Source organism: Acipenser ruthenus, chromosome 19, assembly GCF_902713425.1.
Source record: "Acipenser ruthenus chromosome 19, fAciRut3.2 maternal haplotype, whole genome shotgun sequence".
NCBI lineage: Eukaryota > Metazoa > Chordata > Actinopteri > Acipenseriformes > Acipenseridae > Acipenser > Acipenser ruthenus.
Window position 1 is genome coordinate 7,482,982 of NC_081207.1, and position 19,985 is coordinate 7,502,966.

Genomic DNA, 19,985 nt, shown 5'->3' on the forward strand with positions numbered 1-19,985 from the left:
AACCAATTGTTTTCTCACGGGGGCGGGACTTAGCGTCTCGCTGGGCACGCTTTGCGGAAGTGTGGTGCACTGTAACGTGTCTCTTGAAAAAGTGGTATTATAAACGTGCTTTTTGAAAAAGTTGTATTGAGTCTGAGTTCTCTGCACTGTCCGGTATGTAATATAGGTTTTTGTTTTTTTTTTCCAGAAGAAATTCAACTCCTAATATCACATTTTATAGAATGTTTTTGTAAATAAAAACAAAACCAAAAAAGCATGTGCTTGTATTTGGGAAATATTGTACTTTTTAGAATATCTGCAATAATTCAATTTAGATTTATTACTGTAGTCTACATACTTTACTTTACATGCATACTGCATTTAATTTATAAAATACGCTCAGTGCAGTCTCGTTGTTTATGTATCAGTATGTGCTAGTTTGTCTAAAGTCGAAGCAGTTACTCTACTGTACGCTCTAAATTATTTACATTTGTTAAAATATATATTTTTAAACACAAGAAAAATAAAATGCACAGGAACTATGGTGCAGCAACAGACGACTCTATTCCTGCCAAGCGACAATATTGTGAGCAGAATGCTCCATCTGAAAGCACCGTGAAACCCCGGACAGCGCTAGGATGTAGTCGAGAAGGACATTCCAAAATTGACGTGGTGTGTTTATATATATATATATATATTTATGTTGAACATTAATGCACGATATTTGTGTAGCTACAGGGTAGGTTTTGCAATGACAAAAAACAATATCTGTCAATAGACTGCGGGAAATAGTACATCTTAGTTTGCTATACGCTTTACAGAAGCAGTTTTCCCCATTAAGATGAACACTTTGATGTACGCTTGATGTCCTTTTGAGTCTTCTGTACAGTTTCCACATCTCATTTTGTAATTCGTTTCTTTGAAAATGTACTGGTCATGAAAACTTAGTTTTTAATTAATTAAGTAATGCATCTTATATCAGCAATTTATTAATCTTATTGACATTTTCTTTTTAATTAAACTTTTACACCTATGGGGGAGGTCGGTCGGTCATGTGATACATTTTTTTGCAGACCAAAGGAGAATATGGGAGAATTGCAATTTAGTATTTTTATATGTAATCAAATACGATACCGCCATAGAAACTAAAAGGATTTCTTCTGGCAGCCAACAGCAAAGCCGTTAAAGGCTAACAGTTTATTCTTGATAACGTGCTGCTGTAGTACCTAAGGGGTAATGATCCGACCAGTCCATTTTAAAGAGAAACTAGAAAGGCATTGCTAATACAGTTTAAAGCTGGTGTGGCAGAGCATCCTCTGAGCAATGAGTTCACATACTGTGACCTTCTTTTCCACAGTCCATTATACTGCCAGTCCACAATGCTTCCAGTTGGTTGCAGGAATGTCTCCAATCAGTTCTCGAGCAAGATTTCCATGGGAACATGGAACTGTCCATTTTCAATGATGCTAGTAAGGTATGGTCCATATTCCTTTTTGCTTTTTTGTGTAATGCATGCCTATAAACCCCATATTCCATATATAATGTGAAATATTTTTTTTCTTAAATATTGGTTGGTGTTTATAGAGTGAAGTCAAAGGCATTTTTACAGATGTCAAACAAATTTCTGATCTCCCATTCCTATCCAAAGTTTTAGAGAAAGCAGTGACTCATCAACTTAACACATTTTTTGTAGCATACAACATCAATGAGAAAGATTTAAGTGCTGCGTTTGACACCATTGGCCACTCTATTTGAATTGATTTGCCCTTGAAAATCGAGTGGGATTGTCAGGGAACGTCCTGTCTTGGTTTCGTTATTATTTGTCAAATAGATTTCAGTTTGTCAGAATTGAGGAAGACACCTCCGTTATGTCCGCAGTTACTTGGGGTGTTTCTCAAGGTTTCATTCTTGGTCCTATTCTTGTCTCACTATATATGTTGTCCTTGGGGGATATTGCTTGAAGTTTTGAGGTAAACTTCCATTGCTACGCTGATGACACTCAGCTATATTTATCACTTAAACCAGGGGACAACTTAGCTGTAGGTGCACTGACTAGTTGTATGGCCAACAGCAAAACATTTATGTCAAAACATTTTTTTATGCTAAATTCTGATAAAACTGAGAAAATGCTTTTGGGACCCTTAAATTGCCGGAGTAACATAAATCTGACCTATCTCTTAGTGGCTTCCCCTCTAATTGGAAGTCTGAAATGAGAAATATAGGCGTTATTTTCGATCAAGATCTTTGCTTTGAGCAACACATCAGGAATGTCACTAAGTTATCCTTTTTTAATTTACGAAATATTTCTATACTTAGATGTGTTTTCTCTCAATCTGATGCAGAGAGACTAATCTGATGTAATGTGCTGTTCTCTGGTATTTCTAGCTGTGCTATTTTACGATTACAACTTGTACAAAATGCTGCAGCCAGAGTTTTAACAAGAACCAAGAGATATGAACATATCACCCCTGTTTTGGCAGATTTACACTGGCTTCCTGTTCGTTTCAGGATTGATTTTAAGATCCTGCTCCTGACATATAAAGCTGTCCATGACCGTGGTCCCATATATTTAAAGAACTCCTAACTCCATATTCTCCTAGTCGGCCTCTTAGAGCACAGGGTGCAGCTTTGCTTAACATTCCAAGGATACAGAAAAGAAATGCAGGTGGCAGAGCATTCTCTCACAGAGCCCCTAAACTGTGGAATGGCTTGCCACCACCTGTGAGGGAGGCTCCCTCTGTTGCTGTTATTAAAATAAGACTGAAAACTTACTTTTATGAGTGTTCACAGTCCTGTAAATTATATTTATTTTTATCACTTGTTTTTACTGCTCTTTAATTATTAACTTATTTACTTATTTATACTGATGTATTTATTACTTGCTTGTATTGTTTTTAAGTATTTTCATTACTGTATTTCTTCTTTAAGAATGTTTATTTAATTTTTTCTTGTTCATCACTTTGTGGCAAATTTTCTTCAAAGGCACTATATAAAAATAAAGAATGATTGATTGATTGATTGATTGAAATTTCAAATCAATCTTACTCCTGCTCCTTAAATATTTCACACAGAAGTGAGGTGTTTTGAACCTGTTTTACATCATAGACTGGTACTTCAGGTTTCCCAAAGTAACAGACTTCATTAGGTGTCAGAACAACCAGTGACCTACAGCATTCTCACTGCTCCACTGTAGCTGCCTACTACAAAACAGGCATATCATGATTTACAGCCAGAATAATTTTAAAGAGCTTTAATGGGGTTAATGAAGTATAACACTTCTAAAGGTAGCATTAGAGGCCATGTGATTTGTCACAGACAGAATATCATTATTTTGGGAAGTTCCATATTGAAAGTTACAATAGGATCTTTAATGTACCCAGAGTAGCTTAATGTCTCATCCAAGTCATTGTACCCAGTACTGGCCAAGTGCCAACTGGCTTTTCTGATAAAGTGGAATAGCTGTTAACTACAATAGTTATTTGCACAGTCTTTGCTGACTTGGGATTTTTTAATGTTAAGAATGCTCTTAAGTTGTGATTTTTTTTATGTTTATCTATGCCTGCTTTCCACATAATATACCTAACGATAGCAGTTCTTAATGTTCTTTGTATTGTACAACTAATTGTTAGTTATGCTTACCTTGGAAGAACAGTACAATGTCCTGTGTTGATGACTGTTTGTTTATAGGCGCAGTACTTTCTGTTCTGTGTCTTAATTGACACACACCCTGATAACACAGATGTACTTTTGTTAATTTGTTTATCCTTCATAAAGCAATATTTTAGGTTTACTTTCTATTGAGGTTATTTTCAAACTTTTTTTTTCTTCTTCTTTTTTACAACTTGGAGAATGAAGCTTTCCATCCCTCACATAGTACCAAACCTTGACCATATTGGATCTTTCCCTATAGATTGAACCAACATTTTGAATTATTAGGAAGATACCATTACCTTTATATCTATAAAACAAGACAAATATAATTGAGAAAACAAAGAAAAACATTACACTACAAACAAGTACAGTTTTAAAACAGACATATGTTTTTTCACATGAAGTGGGCATTTTCTAGTTATGAATTGCAGGGTTATGGAATGGGTAAACCAAATAATTAGTCGATCTCACAGAGGTAGTTAAATGGGCTGCATTTGTTTTACCTCAGGATGACTCTGGTTCTATTATTGAGAAATGGACACCCAGACTCGAAAACCGAGGAATCGCCATAGTAACCAGTGGACACAATTCCATTCAACCAAAAGGAGGTTAGTGCCTCTCCAGTTTCATCTTCTATTACCCTAACTGTGCCCTGTCAAAAGGAAGCCTTCACAGGCCACAGCAATGCCATATAAACACATTCAAATACTAACACTTGACTTTGAGGTGCATTCAATGAAAACATATTACTGTTCTGTGGTGAAATTCAATCAAGTTTTCCAGAGGGCATGTCTGTGTTCAGTTAGAGGCATATTAGAATGTTTAAGTGTGTGGTAAGGGCATGTCCTCCTACGTCTGGAAGTTTTATTAAATTCCAGGGTTTGTACATTTTTGTAAGACTGTGTTTGATCAATTTACAAAACTAACTGCATTAAACTTCTGAAGCCTTATACAAAGCAGTCTAAATTGAATGTTCCTGACTGTTATGCAATAATAAGCAGCTGTTATTTGTAACTTATGTCAGTCAGCATCTTTTTATTCATAGAGGAACGTTGAATTATCTTTTTAGGATTCATGTACTGCACACAAACTGGGCAGCCAGGAGAGTATTAATTCAAAGTGACAAGTCTGCAAGGTGTTTAAATTGTTTAGTAAGACATTAGCTGGTGGACAGCAACCGAAAAGTCTGTTTTGCAAAAAGGTTCCCATTATTCATCACTTTTAAGACTATTACATCTTGGATATGGAAGCCACTGCCAACCAAACTCCTAATATCATCTCTGTTAAAATCAGTCATATTTACTGTCTTGTCTATCTGAAATTTCTAACTGAAATTGATATAGAAGATGGAGCTTACAATGCTCCTTAACCCTTTAATTAGATAGCTGCTGAACAAACCGTTTGATAAAAAGACAAATCCTGAATTTGCTACAACCCCTTTTTAATAGAATGGTCCCTTTAAATCCCTTTAGGCTTTGTTTTGAAAGAAGGATAAGTCAGCAAATAAAACTACGACAAGCTACCCATGCTACAGTGCTCATATAGTGAAAGAATGTTAATAACTTATCAAGGCTTAGAATTTGCACTTGGTAGTCATGACAATATGCTCTTTTCACAAAGAAGGCTTTTTGGAATACAAAAAAGAAACCTGGCTCAGCAATTGACTTTATGCGAGAAAAAGTTTAGGTCGGATTTCTTTCGCCATTTTAATATGCTACTTATTATGGGAACCGTGTTACAGATTAAATGGTTTCCATGGTGATTTTTATTCCACTTCATATACAGATTATGGAAAAGTCGATTTTAATAAGATAGCTAGTAGTGGCTAAGTATACATAAGCTTCTGGTGAAAACCTGCACATGTTGGTATAAGAACCACATGCAGCTGTAAAAGGAAATGGTAACATGAGTTCAATGGAAACATCTTTACTAAAAAGTTACTTTTCCGAGCAACAAAATTGCAGCCTTACTGAAATGGAAAGCCTGTTGCTTGACTCTGTAGTGGTGCCTGTTGTACAGTGCTCCCCCTTTATAACGCTGTAGTCGGGAGCCATAGTTAAGAGACCGTGCTGTTTGTGTTTCACCTTATAATGAGACTATTAGTGTTAGTGTAATGGCATTGTGGGGCAAATGGGAGCCATGACCGTACCGCCTTATAACCTGTTCCGCAGTATAAAGGGGGTGCACTGTACTTGTGAAAGAACATAACTTTGACCCTTATACTGGGTGTATTTTTTTTTTAAGAATTGTAAACAGCAAAAAACGAAATCTTTAGCAAAGCTTCCTAAACCTTGGTAATCCACCCCCAGGTAGTAGGTACCTGAAAGTTTTACAACTTCCTGTTTGTGTTTAATATACAACCAGAGCAGCAATAGAAAAATCCCACTTCAAGCCAGCTTTGAACCATTAGATGCCTTGACGGTACTCTGCTATGTAGAAACATCAGGAGTTGTATTTGTGAGTTGGTCATGTTGTAATAAGCCATCATAAAGATGCAAACTGGTCACATAGTCATTAATAACATGGAAATGCTTAACATTTGGACCTCCTGCTGGAAACAGAGCTTTTGTATTAGCGTTTAATGATTAAGGACTTTGCTATGTATTGCACCTCTCTGGAATCTGAGCTGCAGACTGTGAACCAGAAATCTTTGTATGTTTAATAAAAAAAACAGGGAGTTGGTAGTTTTTTCCAAGTGATGTAAGCACCTTCAAAGTCTCACTTTCAGTGTGTTTTTAAATGTCTTATTTTTATAACCTACTGTACAACTAATAGGTGCAAAAACACTTGTTCAGTGTTGACAATAGTAGCTGCGCTGGTTCTGAATTTTATGAAGTCAGTTGCTACCACGTTTGTTTCTAATTATTTCTGTCTTTTTTTTATTTAGTTGGTTATGCAAAGAACCAGGCTGTGTCACAAAGCAGAGGCAAGTACTTGTGCTTCCTGGATGCTGTAAGTATTTGGTGAAATTTTGAAACTTTAAATATGGGTAAAAAAAAGGGGAGCTACATTTGTTTTAGCTCATTTTAAGGTCATCTTTTACTTCCAAAGCAGTCAAGGTCATTACTTAGAGAGCACAATTGTTTGTGTTATGATGTACTTAATGTGCTACTACTTATGATGTAGTAAAAAAGAAAGAAAAATAAAATACGGGTTGGGAAGAAGATGATAGTGCAAGACTACCTGAAAGTAAGACATGGAAAAAGAGATTTCTTTAACATAGTATGATACCAGATATAACCATAAAGACAGAATTTGGTATTGGCTCCAAATGCATTGATCACCTCCCCCCGCCCCCCTGGCCCTTGTGTGCCTTTATAGTAAATTCCACTGACAAAATGTTTCAAAGTGGGCAAAATTCCAGAGGGTTTGTGCTAAATATCACAGATATTCAATAGATACGGCTGTTTATGCACTGCAAGTGACATCTGTGAAGAGGCTTGCTAAATATTCTGAATGAGACTTAACAGCTTTTGACTGCCACTCTCTTTGAAGACAACACACCTATCAAAGCTGCTTGAGCTGAGACGGACAGATATCGTGTTTGGTGCAGTGCCTTTTCACTTGTTTGACATTTAAACATGCAATGGTAGTGGTAAGAGGCATGTTTAACAAAGTGTGTATTTCATACCGTACAAGACTCAATTCCCCCACTGACCTGAATTAAAAAGACATATCAAATACTATACAATAGTACTTTAATGTTATTTATAGAGGGGTTCATTTTTGACAGAACAACGTCAACACCTTGAGTTCATAGGGTGCCTTTCATGTCTTTGCAAAGTATTGCAATAATAGGGGAACAAAATAAAGCAGTTGCTCTTAAATTGTAGGTTGGGACCCCACGGGGGATCACAGAGAGGTTGGAAATATGCAACAAATCCCTATGAAATCCTTCTCTAGTAAGAATATATTTTAATCAAAATATCTATGCCAATGTATTATTATTATAAGCCTAGTAAGTTTTCTTGAACTGTGTTTTCTAGAAGTCTTGATTTGTGGTTAATATAGAAGGATAAAGGAACATAAATGGATAAATAGACACAATACCATGATGTCTGCAGGGTTAAAGGTTACATAAGGACCAGGGTTCTCCCCAGGCCTTTTCAGCCTGGCAGGTCGCCCGGCAAAGTGGCTGTCGACGCTCGGCTGCAAAAACCTGATCCGCCGGTCTTGCAGATGCTACTGTGCCTTTAACAGTAAGGATTGATTGCACTTCTAGCAGACTAGATCAGTTGTGCGTTGCTGGCCGAAAAAAAAATCTTGGAACTACATGACAGCTGTGTTACGTCTTGACACACCATTTAACCAATCAGAGAGTTGAAGGGGCGGGTTTTCTGTGTTAAGCACTTTGAGAGGCTGAAACGTCAAAAATGACTGCCAAAATAACCAATTATTTTCAAAGCAAAAATAGTGACATTGAAAGCAGGGGTTCAAAATAAGACAGCGATCGGCGCAATCCACCGCCTAATACTGTATTTGCGCCGGCTACTTTATTAAAAAAATATTAAGATTATTTTCGGGTATTATCATTCAGTTCAGTTTTTGTCGTATTATTGTGCTGTAAGGTGATATATAGTACATAATAACTATACATATGCACCAAAAAAAAAAGCGTATTCCTTTTGTTGTGATATCGTAACCCAGGGGCTTGTGAGAGATATTTGGGCTTCATATATTGAGGCTGTACGCCTTTAAGAAGAAAGGCATGATGGGATATCAGCTGAACACTTGTCAGCTGACATACAAATGCTTAAATGCAGAGGTGCTGGATTATTACACTCCGGTTTCATGCAACAGTTATGATGGAGACCAAACGTGTGTGAGTACTGTTGTGTTAAAAATGGTTAAAATGAACAGTTGCATTCAAAAAATGTAGAACAGTGAAAAACAAAAATAGACGTGCATTAACAAAATGCCCTGAAAACTTAAAGAAAGCAATTTAAAAGCAGCAATAAGTTCAATAATTAAGCTGAAAAGGAAGTGAAAAGGTTACCATTTTTTTTTTTTTTTTTGTTAACTCCAACAACCCTACGTTATCTTTCCCCAGTCAAATCTTAGAGTGCCTAAATAAGCACGGTAATTTACCATTATAAAAAACAGTAATGAAAAAGAAAACGTAGAACATAAAAAAGCGCAACCAGATAGTCAACAAAAGACAACACATTACTCTAATTCTTTGTCGCATTATATATTTAAGGTAAGGCAAGTTTATTTTTCCGTTAAAAGTGCTCCCGGCTATAATGTTCTGCCGCCCGGCTGTACAGAATTCCTGGGGAGAACCCTGAGGACCTTTTTATTTTATTGTGTTACATGTTCCCATGTGTTGCTACAACTGTTTATGTAAGGTGTGTGTATTGTTTAGTTTTTATTTATTTATTTATTTTTTACATTTTGACCACTTTTTTAAACTTTTAAATTGCATTCCCTGCCTCAAGATGGCATCCCATGTACCAGCATGGACCTCACAGAACTACATTTCCCATCATCCTCCTGCTCACATATGTAACTGAGATGGATTACCAGTGAACAGGAGGATGATGGAAACATGTAACACAATAAAATAAAAAGGTCCTTATGTACCCTTTAAATAGAAAGGAAACGTAGGTCATTATATCATTAACTACGTTGTAAATGACATCACAAGCACGTTAAGAGATTTAAATAGAAATAAATGAGTGTAGTTACCATGGCATCAAGAGCCTGTAAGTGCCCCCACTGTTTATACTTCCACTTTCCACATTGGGAAGTTGGCACTTTTGAGCAAAAAAAAGCTTGCATTGAATCTCACAGTCACATGAGAGTGCAGATTTGAGAGAGATTCAGTATGCAGTGCTGTGCCGTGCTACCAGGAGAATAGTGCCTCTGGCACTGAAGGACTTTTATAGGGAATTTGAAGACCTTATGATGATTGTTTAAGGTTTATTTTCATAACCAAACCCATATTCCCATCATAACATTCACATAATGTTTGAGTTACACATTGAATTTCTTACAATATCCCAGGGGGTAGGTAGTGGAAAGTATCTTGGTGGATTAATGAGTCATTGGCCAGTAACCTCACCAGAGTTGTGCCATCCCATTTATTTAATTAGTTAATTTGGATTCAGAGCATGAATTAAGGTCATTTAGTTTTCCAACCAATAAAAGTTCTCTGTACTTTGGTTTTATTATTTTTTTTAATAAAACCTGAGCACTATAGTTTGTTAGTTTGGAGTGCCTGAAGTAATTTGGTATCTAAAGACCTTCTTTTGAGAGGTAAAACACAAGCCCCCCCCCCCCCCCAGAAATAGCAGGAAAAAGGTTCCCATCCCAGAAAACCATTTTGATTTATACATTATTTGTATTCCCAGAGAAGGCTTGGAATTTCCATTACATCCTGTGAGAATCCGCTTCCAAAACGTAATTAAAAAATGAGGGTCGAGGAGATTTATGGTTCAAACTTAAAACAAAAAAAAAGTTAAATGCTTTATTACCTTTTCAAACAGATGAAAAAACTATATTTGTGAGGCATAAGTTCATACGTTTTTTTTTTTTTTTAATACATTTTTATAAGACAGAATGCTGACGACAGAAAAAATGCAGTCTTAAATTGTTTTTTTGGATTATTTTTCTTTATGAAGTAAACCTTTTATATTATTTGTTTTTTTAACATTGATATGTTTCCTTTAATTTTAAATGCTGCCAATTGTATTTTGACCTTAAAGATCATGATAAATTAGGGTATGTGTGCTTGTGGCTTAAGTAAAACTAACAAGCACATCCCCAGTTAAACTGTATCTAGTCCATTGCCTTGACCATACAGTCTTGTATTAATGCTTCACGGGAATTGGTGTAAACAATGATTGAGTCGAAATACAAAGCTTATCACTATGGTAGAATAATATGTTATTTATATTAACCTAAGCCATGGTGAGTTCTGATCTTGCACTGTATTAATCTTCAGCATCTTGTCCATTATTGATGAAAATAGGCATAAGAGCTTGTTATCAGATGTTCATAAAAATGAACCACAGTGATTAAAGCATAATTTAAAAACTCCTTAAAAGTACCTGTATATTGTGTACTTCTAGATCTCTGGGGTAGTACAGAATCTTAGAGTAGCAGAATGTTGGCAATTGTGTGATCACATAATCAAGCATTGGCCAATTGAATTGACATTTTTTTAATCTGTTATTTCCTGCTTAGGTTATAACCTGGATAACTAGAAATGGAGAGTTTTGGTTCTGGTTTAGTATTGCATTGCCAAATTAAACTTCACAAAGGTACCTGTAAGAGACACTCTTCTGGAGAGATCCAGTGCCATTGACGACATGACATTCTTTCTGAATTTTAATCTGGTAATGTAGTTCACTTTACTTACTTCATGAAACAGATATAGTATTTCCCTATAAAGTTAGAACAGAAAAACGACAAAGTGCTAGCTTTGTTTTCTCAAATAACACGGGTCAGTGATTCAGGTAAGGCTTCAGGTACCTTTTTAAAAGCTTTGTGATTTGCAAATTCCCAACCTTAACTCTACCTTTTTTCAATTAGGCACACAGCACTGTTGTTTGCGTTGTTTGCGTAACCTCCATAACTTGTTATTCTTGGCAGGCTGGGTCCACATTAACTTCCAACCAGTAAAAGAAAGGTGCATATTAAAGATAAAATACAACCTTTTAGAATTGATTAGCCTAAAAAATTAAAAGGCCAGACTGGCCTGCTTTCTCTCTGCGTTCTTGTTGGTATGCTGTTACAATTTAACCATTTCAGTATCGCATGTTCTACTTTAACTTACAGTTGCTCTGAATTAACCCTTTGTGACTGAAATCGGAGCTGCCTTGTGGCTGGTTTTATGACGGAGCGTCAAGCATGTGTTTTATTTCCAGTTAAAGTGGAATATTGCCTGTTGAAGTAGCTTTGATTGAAAGAGGAAAACAGAAACAAATCCAACAATATTATATTGAACACAGAAGCAGCTAAAATCCCTATTAAAAGGACATGCACACATGACTTGAATGGAACGAGGCAGGCTGTTCAGTCCCAGCACTTAGGGTTCTTCAGAGAAGCATAAAGCCAAGTAAAGGCAGCAATAGAACCACTCAAAATGATCATAAACACCATACAATAACACAGGGAAAAGTACAAAAAAACATTTGAAGATATTAACTCTTTAAGGGTAGTGGTGGACAGAGGCAGTTTGAGGATTAAACATTTGCTATTTTAAATCTGTTATTGATCTAAAACTACACTCGCTGTTGTTTGCAGGACAGTGACCCTCTTCTCCCCCTGTGAGAGGGATCACGCACACTGGCCCTGCTAAACCAGAACTTTAAGAGCTCGCAACCAGCTGGTGGTGGTCATGAAGGTCTAGTTCTTACAAATGAAGGATCCCTTCAAGAATAGCTGAGGAATGCCATGCCACTGGCGGACAGTTTTCAAGTGTGTCTGTTACTCCCCCTGGGGTATCATAAACAACAGAACAAGTCCAAATATTTATTTGAAGCCCCTTTCAAGTAGCAGTCTTTGACCGATAGGAAGACACACTATTCAACAGATCATGTACATTGGATTCTGAGAGATTGCTCCACTTATTTATTGAGTCATTGTATCCTAAACAAGAAGAGATGTGTCTTCTAACCAGTGCATTTCCTTTACATCTACCAATAAAATTCACTAGTTTTTAAAAAAAAAAAATTTCAGAACTGTCTTTCATCATACAAACATGTAAAGTGTCATCGTACTTTTGAATTCATTTTCTTTACTCTTTTCTTTGGCTCTGTTTTCTTTCTTTTGTATTTTCAGTTTGGCAAACTAAAATGCACAGCACTTTAATATAAAAAAAAATACAAAAAAAACGATCGACTTACTTACTCTTTATGTTGCCTTAAATGCAGGACGTCTTTAATAGTATCCTCATTTTTTTCTATGTGCAAGATCCTGACCACCCATGATCTGTGTAGTTGTGTATAGTGCTGATGTTATTTGCATCACCATTACTTTTACTACAACCTCCTTAATGTTTCCAAATACCCTTAATATCTTCTCTCTAAACTAATCTTTAAAGATTCACAGCTATCTGAGGGAGGGGTTGTTTTACCACTGATAGATCTGATAGATCACTACAATGTATTTTCAGGCCATGTAAAGGCATGCATCAGGTTTGTTGTACTTGTTCTGTAGTTCTATGCTATGTAGGTTTCTTTTTTATTTGCTCATTTATATGCGAAATAAAGGATATCCTGTTTGGCAGGCTTAGGTAGACCATGTTACTTTTTTTTTTTTTTTTTTTTTAAACTTCATAATGAAAATGTGTAGTATCTTCTGTGAATGTGAATAATAAAACAGCAATAAAGTACAGTACATACCATATGTGGCCAAAAATGTATATATAGTTTTATCGGCACAAATAAATCACAGGCAAACATCACTGAATAAAGCACTTGCCAAAATGTTTGTGTACTACGGTACTCTAGCTTTACCCCAGAATTCATGGTTGTGTTTTTAAAGTTAAACATGTTAAAAAAACACCAACATTTAAAAGGTGGTAAGGGAATTAATGTAAGTAAAGAACAAAAAGGGGAAAGAGTAAGGAAATGATTGAGATTGTTTGTTTTAGGACAGGCACACGTGCCTGCCTGCCTGCCTGCCTGTCTGCTTCCACCAGCGGGGATCGTTTACAAGTCCACCAGCAGGCCGAGTGCCTGCCTGTCAAGAAGGTGATGCAGTTCACAGGCCACCTACTGACAGGAATCATCTGGCCCTGCTTAGGGTGGAGGGTGTCAGAAAGCCTCACTCTGAATACAACAGGACCTCTTTCTTTTCACAATCTTCCAGTAAACATTGTACTGTTAATTGGCAGGGCTGTGTGCCGCCTAATGGAAAACATGGCTTCTAATTAGCAAATACCTGCATATTTTTTATCATGTGTTGTGTCTGTCGTCCGTCCCGTCCCCCCCCCCCCCCCCCCCCCCCCCGGTATAATGTGATCTTTCTCTTGGTGAGGTCGAGGTTTAAACGGATAAGCAGCTTAAGTGAAAACAGGAGCCTTTTGTTGTAAAGAAGACGGCAAAGGTTTTGGTTTTATTTTGTGTTAAAAATAAGGTCATAAGTTGTGGGTGTTTTTGTTAAATTAAAAAGTGTTTAAAGCTATGTAAGTTAAAGATAAGTAATGTCAATTTACTGTGGAAAAAGGCTGTCAGGAGCTTGTGGGTTCACCAATCGGTTGTCAATGATTATGTATTGCTACATTTTTAGACAGTGGTAGACATTGACAATGAACTGGAATTACACTGGGACTTAAAATTAAACACAAGAACAGATGTGGTTTTTTGTTAGACTGAGGAGTGGAATTCAAAGTCGAGAGCGAAATAATCTGTTCCAATGCACATCTATAACTTCTGTTTGTGCATTAGGAAGTGCCAATATTTAAGGTGGTAAAGCTGGTGACATGGTTTACAGATACAAAACTGCAGTGTGAACACCATGGCAAAGTTTGGGACTAGACATAATTCTGAGCGCTCTACTGATGTCACAGGGGTGCTTTAAACTTTTGGTTTATTAAAACAGAAAATGACTCGAAATAAATCTAAATAACAACTATATAGATCTATACGGCTGATCTATAGAAAATATGTTCAACTACACAATAATAAAAAGGAGCAGAAAAAGCAGTGTTGAATCTAATAAAGGAAGTGTGCTTCTGTTTTTCGGGTTTTAGTAATTGTATTTTTCGGTGCTTATTTTTAGCTATTTTTGAGTTTTATGTAAATCTTTTTTTTTTTACTCTGGGCTTTCATTTTTGATATACTGTATGAAATTTGTGTTTTCGGTTACTTTCCAAAATGCTTGAGCATTTTTTTTGTGTCAAAATATGTATAGTAACTCGACAGTACTTGCACACTTAAGTTGTACCTTCTTTCCTTTGCTGTCTTCCACAGTGAAATCCCTATGGTCATGGGCACATTCTTCTGGGGTTTTTGTGTGTATGCATTTTTGTACATTTCGCCACAATTCTTAACTGTAATACAGCTTTAAATCCTGCTAACAAGCCTCCATCCTGATTGTAATCTCGTTTTAAATCTCATAAGCAGAGTCTCCAACAGAAATGTAGGAATGTGCTGTCATTCAGTAGTTGGGGCGGGTTTAAAGTATTCAGAACGAATCAATCATAGATACAAGTCAGGAAGGCGGGACATTGCCCAGCAGCACTGGGAAATGTAGTTATTATTATTTTTGTAGTGGTTTTTATTTTTTAATGGGAAAACTTTTTCATTTTTTTGTATCAGAGGTGTTTTATCGGTTAAAACTGAAAATCAGAAGCCCTATTTATAATAAATGACTGTGTACTTAACATTTACTGATAGTAGGTTAATGCAAATATTGACATACATGTGGTGTAATGTGCATGTAAATGCTTTACTTTGCTGACATTGTCTTTTTTCGAAAGAAGTTATAAAATAGCATAATCGACAGTTAGAAAAGCAAGTGCCCATTTTCCACACAATTGCTATGTTGGTTTCTTGAATTATAGTAATTTGATTTAAAAAAAAAAGTAGTGCAGTCATAGCTGAAGCGTTGGCTAATTGATCTCGGCATTGTGTGCTACACAGAGTGCCATTCAAAGCAAACTGCTGTGTGACACAACTGCAAGGCTGTGGGTCAGGGTAATCGGGGGTTTATTACAAGGGATGAGATATTCTAGTACTGCCCTGTGGTTCTATCGGAGTCTTCTCTGTACAAACAACTGAGTCATGAACAAAAAGAGTGTTCTTGACGAAATTGTAATTGTTAATATTGGTATGCTACAGGCACAAGTATTTCAGAAGGAAGAGTAAATATGCACTGAATGCATGGTTAATGTTCCAAATCTTGTCGTTCTGGAGCTGGCCCAAGCTTTAGTTCGTATACTTTCTTATCATATAGTGAACCAGCAGTTCATTATAGACTCTTAGCTCCCTATTTCCACACACATATGACCTTGAGACTCTTCTGGTTCTCAAGAATAAAGAGAGCAGTCATTATTTCTTGATACCCATTTTTATCTTTAACTTTGGAACCAGTCATCATTAAGGAGTTAGACTCAATTTCAAGAGTCTCTTTGTTTTGGTTTCACTGATAAAGTGTGGAGTAGGCCTTGGGTGCCGAGGCCCTGCTGTAATCCTAGACATACTCCCCCGTGCGCTCACATCCTTGCCTGCTGAAACCCAGGCTTCTCATTGGCTGCCTTTAGTCTGTGTTTGTTTTTGGTGTTCCATAGAAAACATAAAGCTGTAGTTTGTCAAACAATTTTTATTTTTTACTTGAAACATTTGTGTCATAATTAAGTTGATTGTCTCTTTCTGTCATATATATATATATATATATATATATATATATATATATATATATATATATATATATATATATATATATATATATACAGTGCCTTGCATAAGTATTCAACCCCCTTGAACTTTTCCACATTTTGTAGTGTTACAACCTGAAATTAAAATGGATTTAATTAGGATTTTTTGTCACTGATCTACACAAAATAGTCCATAATGTCGAAGTGGGGAAAAAAATATATGTATTTTTCAAAATTATTTACAAAAAAACCCCTGAAAAGTCTTGATTGCGTAGGTATTCACCCCCTTTGCTGTGACACCCCTAAATAAGCTCTGGTGCAACCAATTGCCTTCAGAAGTCACATAATTAGTTGAATGGAGTCCACCTGTGTGCAATTAAAGTGTCACATGATCTCAGATTAAATACACCTGTTTCTGGAAGGCCCCAGAGTTTGTTAGAGAGCATATCTAAACAAACAGCATCGTGAAGACCAAGGAGCTATCAAAACAAGTCTGGGATAAAGTTCTGGAGAAGCACCAATCAGGGTTGGGTTATAAAAAAATATCCCAAATTTTGAACATCCACCGGAGCACCGTTAAATCCATTATTAAAAAATGGAAAGAATATGGCACAACTGCGACTCTGTCTAGAGAAGGCCGTCCACCAAAACTCAGTGACCAGGTAAGGAAGGCATTAGTCAGAGAAGCAACCAAAAGGCCAATGGTAACTCTGAAGGAGCTTGAGAGATCCACAGCTGAGATGGGAGAAACCGTCCATGGGACAACTATAACCCGGACACTCCACAAAGCTGGGCTTTATGGAAGAGTGGCGAGAAGAAAGCCATTGCTGAAAAACCCATATCAAATCCCGTTTGGATTTTGCCAAATGGCATGTTAGAGACACAGCAAACATGTGGAAAAAGGTTCCCTGGTCTGATGAGACCAAAATTGAACTTTTTGGCCTTAGCGCAAAACGCTATGTGTGGCGCAAAGCAAACACTGCTCATCACCCTGAGAACACCATCCCCACGGTGAAGCATGGTGGTGGCAGCATCATGTTATGGGGATGCTTTTCATCGGCAGGGACTGGAAAACTGGTCAGGATTGAGGGCAAGATGGATGGAGCCAAATACAGGGAAATTTTAGAGGAAAACCTGTTTCAGTCTGCAAGTGACCTGGGACTGGGGTGCAGGTTCACCTTCCAGCAGGACAATGACCCTAAACACACAGCGAAAGCTACACTGGAGTGGTTTAAAAACAAGAACCTGAATGTCTTAGAATGGCCCAGTCAAAGCCCAGACCTCAATCCGATTGAGAATCTGTGGCAAGACTTGAAAATTGCTGTTCACCAACGGTCCCCATCCAACTTGACAGAGCTTGAGCAATTCTGCCAAGAAGAATGGGCAAAAATTGCAGGATCCAGATGTGCAAAGCTGGTAGAGACTTATCCAAAAAGACTCACAGCTGTAATTGCTGCCAAAGGTGCTTCTACCAAGTATTGACTCGGGGGTGAATACTTATGCAACCAACAAATGTCTTTTTTTTTTGTTTAATTAACTTTTGTGTCACAATAAAAAATATTTTTTACCTTCAAAGTGTTAAGTATGTTGTGTAAATCAAATGGTAAAAATCTCAATTAAATCAATTTTAATTCCAGGTTGTAACACTACAAAATGTGGAAAAGTCCAAGGGGGGTGAATACTTATGCAAGGCACTGTATATATATATATATATATATATATATATATATATATATATATATATATATATATATATATAGTTTTTCAATCTGTCTTACCACCACACAATAAACCCACTTCCTGTGTTGCAGTTTTGAGGGGGGATACACAGGAAGTTAGTTTATTGTGTTCCTGAGCTTCATACACTTTCCATTCTGTGCTGCATATCAGAGTTACGGTGGTGTCTTCATACTTGCTGCACACGGAAAGACTTAAAGTGTAAAAATCTAAAATGATTTTCTGTTTGTTGCAGGATGATGTGATGATGCCACAGAGGGTGAGGCTGCAGTACGAAGCTTCTCTAGAACGCCCAACTTGTGTAAGTATATATTTCAACTCCAGGTTGATTTTACACATTAGATGAGTCATTTAAATGGCACTGTTGCCATGCATATGTTGCTCTTTATTTTAAAGCTATAGCATATGGCCCTATTGTGTGAGCAAAGTCAACATTTTAGAGAATAATCATTTGAACTGTAAAACTAGAAAGAAATTGCGTAGTACATTATTTTTAAAAGCACATTGATTTAAAAGGGGGCCCATATTCATATCAAATTCACATCTGATCGGATTTGATGATGCTGCTTCCCATGAGATTATTGACTCCCCTAGGTTATGCCTCTGTAACCTATGGCAATGCCAGAGCCACTCCATTGCTCCCTGTGGAATACCCGGTAAAAGATCACAACTTTGGACACTCAGGAGTCAATCCCACGCTCACTTTGTTCCTTTACCAGGTGAACCACCCCGGGACCCCATAAAATCTTTTTTATGGGGTACCCTCTCCTCCTCACAATCCACATTTGGAATAGTGCTAAATATTTGTACATTAAGCATATCAACAACAAAACAGAGCATCTAATGACTTTGGACCAGTGGCTCTAAAACCCAGATTACAAAAGTAAATTGACATTGGTAAAAATATGAAGATCATTAGCTCAGTGTGTGTGTGGTGGGTTTAAAGAGCAACCTGCGAACCTCATCCTTTTTGTTGCAGCTAGTTTTCTGAAGAAATTATTCAAATCCACTGCCAACTTTGGGAGCTTCCACTGAGGTTTCCATTTATGCTGGTTGCTTCCAAGCCCAGCTGAAGATGCTGCTTCTCAGGAAGGAGGTTTTAGTTTTTTTTACTGGGAGACAAACCAAAGTACTCCTAGTTTTATCTAACCAGAACTGCAGATTTATTAATTCCCCAAAGAAGCAGCTGTAAGGGAGATTTACATTCACTCCCACTTTCCTTTCCTTTCCTGTGCTTACTGCAACATTCATCGATTTCTCAGCTTGCTTTTTGCAAGGATTAGTAGTTTGAACTGCGGGTGTCACACAGCACCAAACTACATTAACACACCAGAGTCGTGTGAAGCCACCCTGCTCTTGGGCTGTTTAAAAGCTTCCCCGAGGACAATTTATACATTTCCAAGCATCTACTTCCTTAGATTGAACCTTTGGACACAAATGCAGCACATCTTGGAGGCATTCCAAAAGCCATTTAGAACAACGTGGCTTCTCTTCTGGGTAATGTTTATGAACCTTCAGCTTGAAGGTTAGTTCCTGGAGGACTTCTGTGTAATTGGTGCTACTCAAAGGACCAAATGTCTGTCTAATCATTTGAAACCGTACCTAGGCAGGCAGCACGGCTATTGTTTTGTATTGTAATTGCTTTTGCAGAATGCACCTTTTATAGACACAGGGACCATTTTTTCTTGAAAGGATATTACAAAACAAGAGTCTGGTAAACGGGTTGTCTTTAGGATTTCAGTTAAATGAATCCTGGTGCTTAAATTAAAATATATATATCTATATCTATATCTATATCTATATATATATATATATATATATATATATATATATATATATATATACATACATATACATACACTGCTGTTTTCTACTCTGATGCATTATGAGCATCAACAATTTACTCAAAGCCTCCACTAGTGTTTTCTGCTATTATCTACTATTATATCAACCTTGACTTGCATAAAGAAGGAAAAACATTGAGTGAAATAGCTCGCATCACTCGATTTTCAAGGTGTGGTATCCGAAGCATAATCAACAAGTACAGAGAAACATCATCTGTAATTGACTGGAAGACCCAAAAAGCTGTTTAACAAGGATGCAATACTTGAAGATAATATCCTTAAGGAATAGAAAGAAGACAAGGGTTGAATTGACAACAGAACTGGCAGAAGGCACAGGTGTCGTTGTCCACCCATCAACAGTCCAAAGCACCGTTGACCATTGTTCCATAGTCCAATTTCTGTGTTGTTCTGCATATTTTAGCCTTTTAGTCTTGTTCCCCTTTCTT

General features: G+C 36.9%; 1 protein-coding gene across 2 annotated transcripts in view; it reads left to right on the forward strand.

Annotated features, from left to right (window-relative positions):
* The first annotated feature begins 24 nt into the window (after positions 1-24).
* b3gntl1 (UDP-GlcNAc:betaGal beta-1,3-N-acetylglucosaminyltransferase-like 1) overlaps positions 25-19,985 on the forward strand; it is a 145,640-nt gene continuing 125,679 nt past the window's right edge. The window contains exons 1-6 of one of the 2 annotated variants that reach the window (XM_034040611.3): positions 25-153; positions 499-651; positions 1,337-1,453; positions 4,139-4,238; positions 6,518-6,582; positions 17,931-17,996. In XM_034040611.3, coding sequence (XP_033896502.2) covers positions 508-651; positions 1,337-1,453; positions 4,139-4,238; positions 6,518-6,582; positions 17,931-17,996 — 492 coding nt within the window. In that variant the 5' untranslated portion in view covers positions 25-153; positions 499-507. Of the gene's footprint in view, positions 154-498; positions 652-1,336; positions 1,454-4,138; positions 4,239-6,517; positions 6,583-17,930; positions 17,997-19,985 lie in introns of those variants that run through there. The other variant, XM_034040612.3, reaches the window with a different exon arrangement.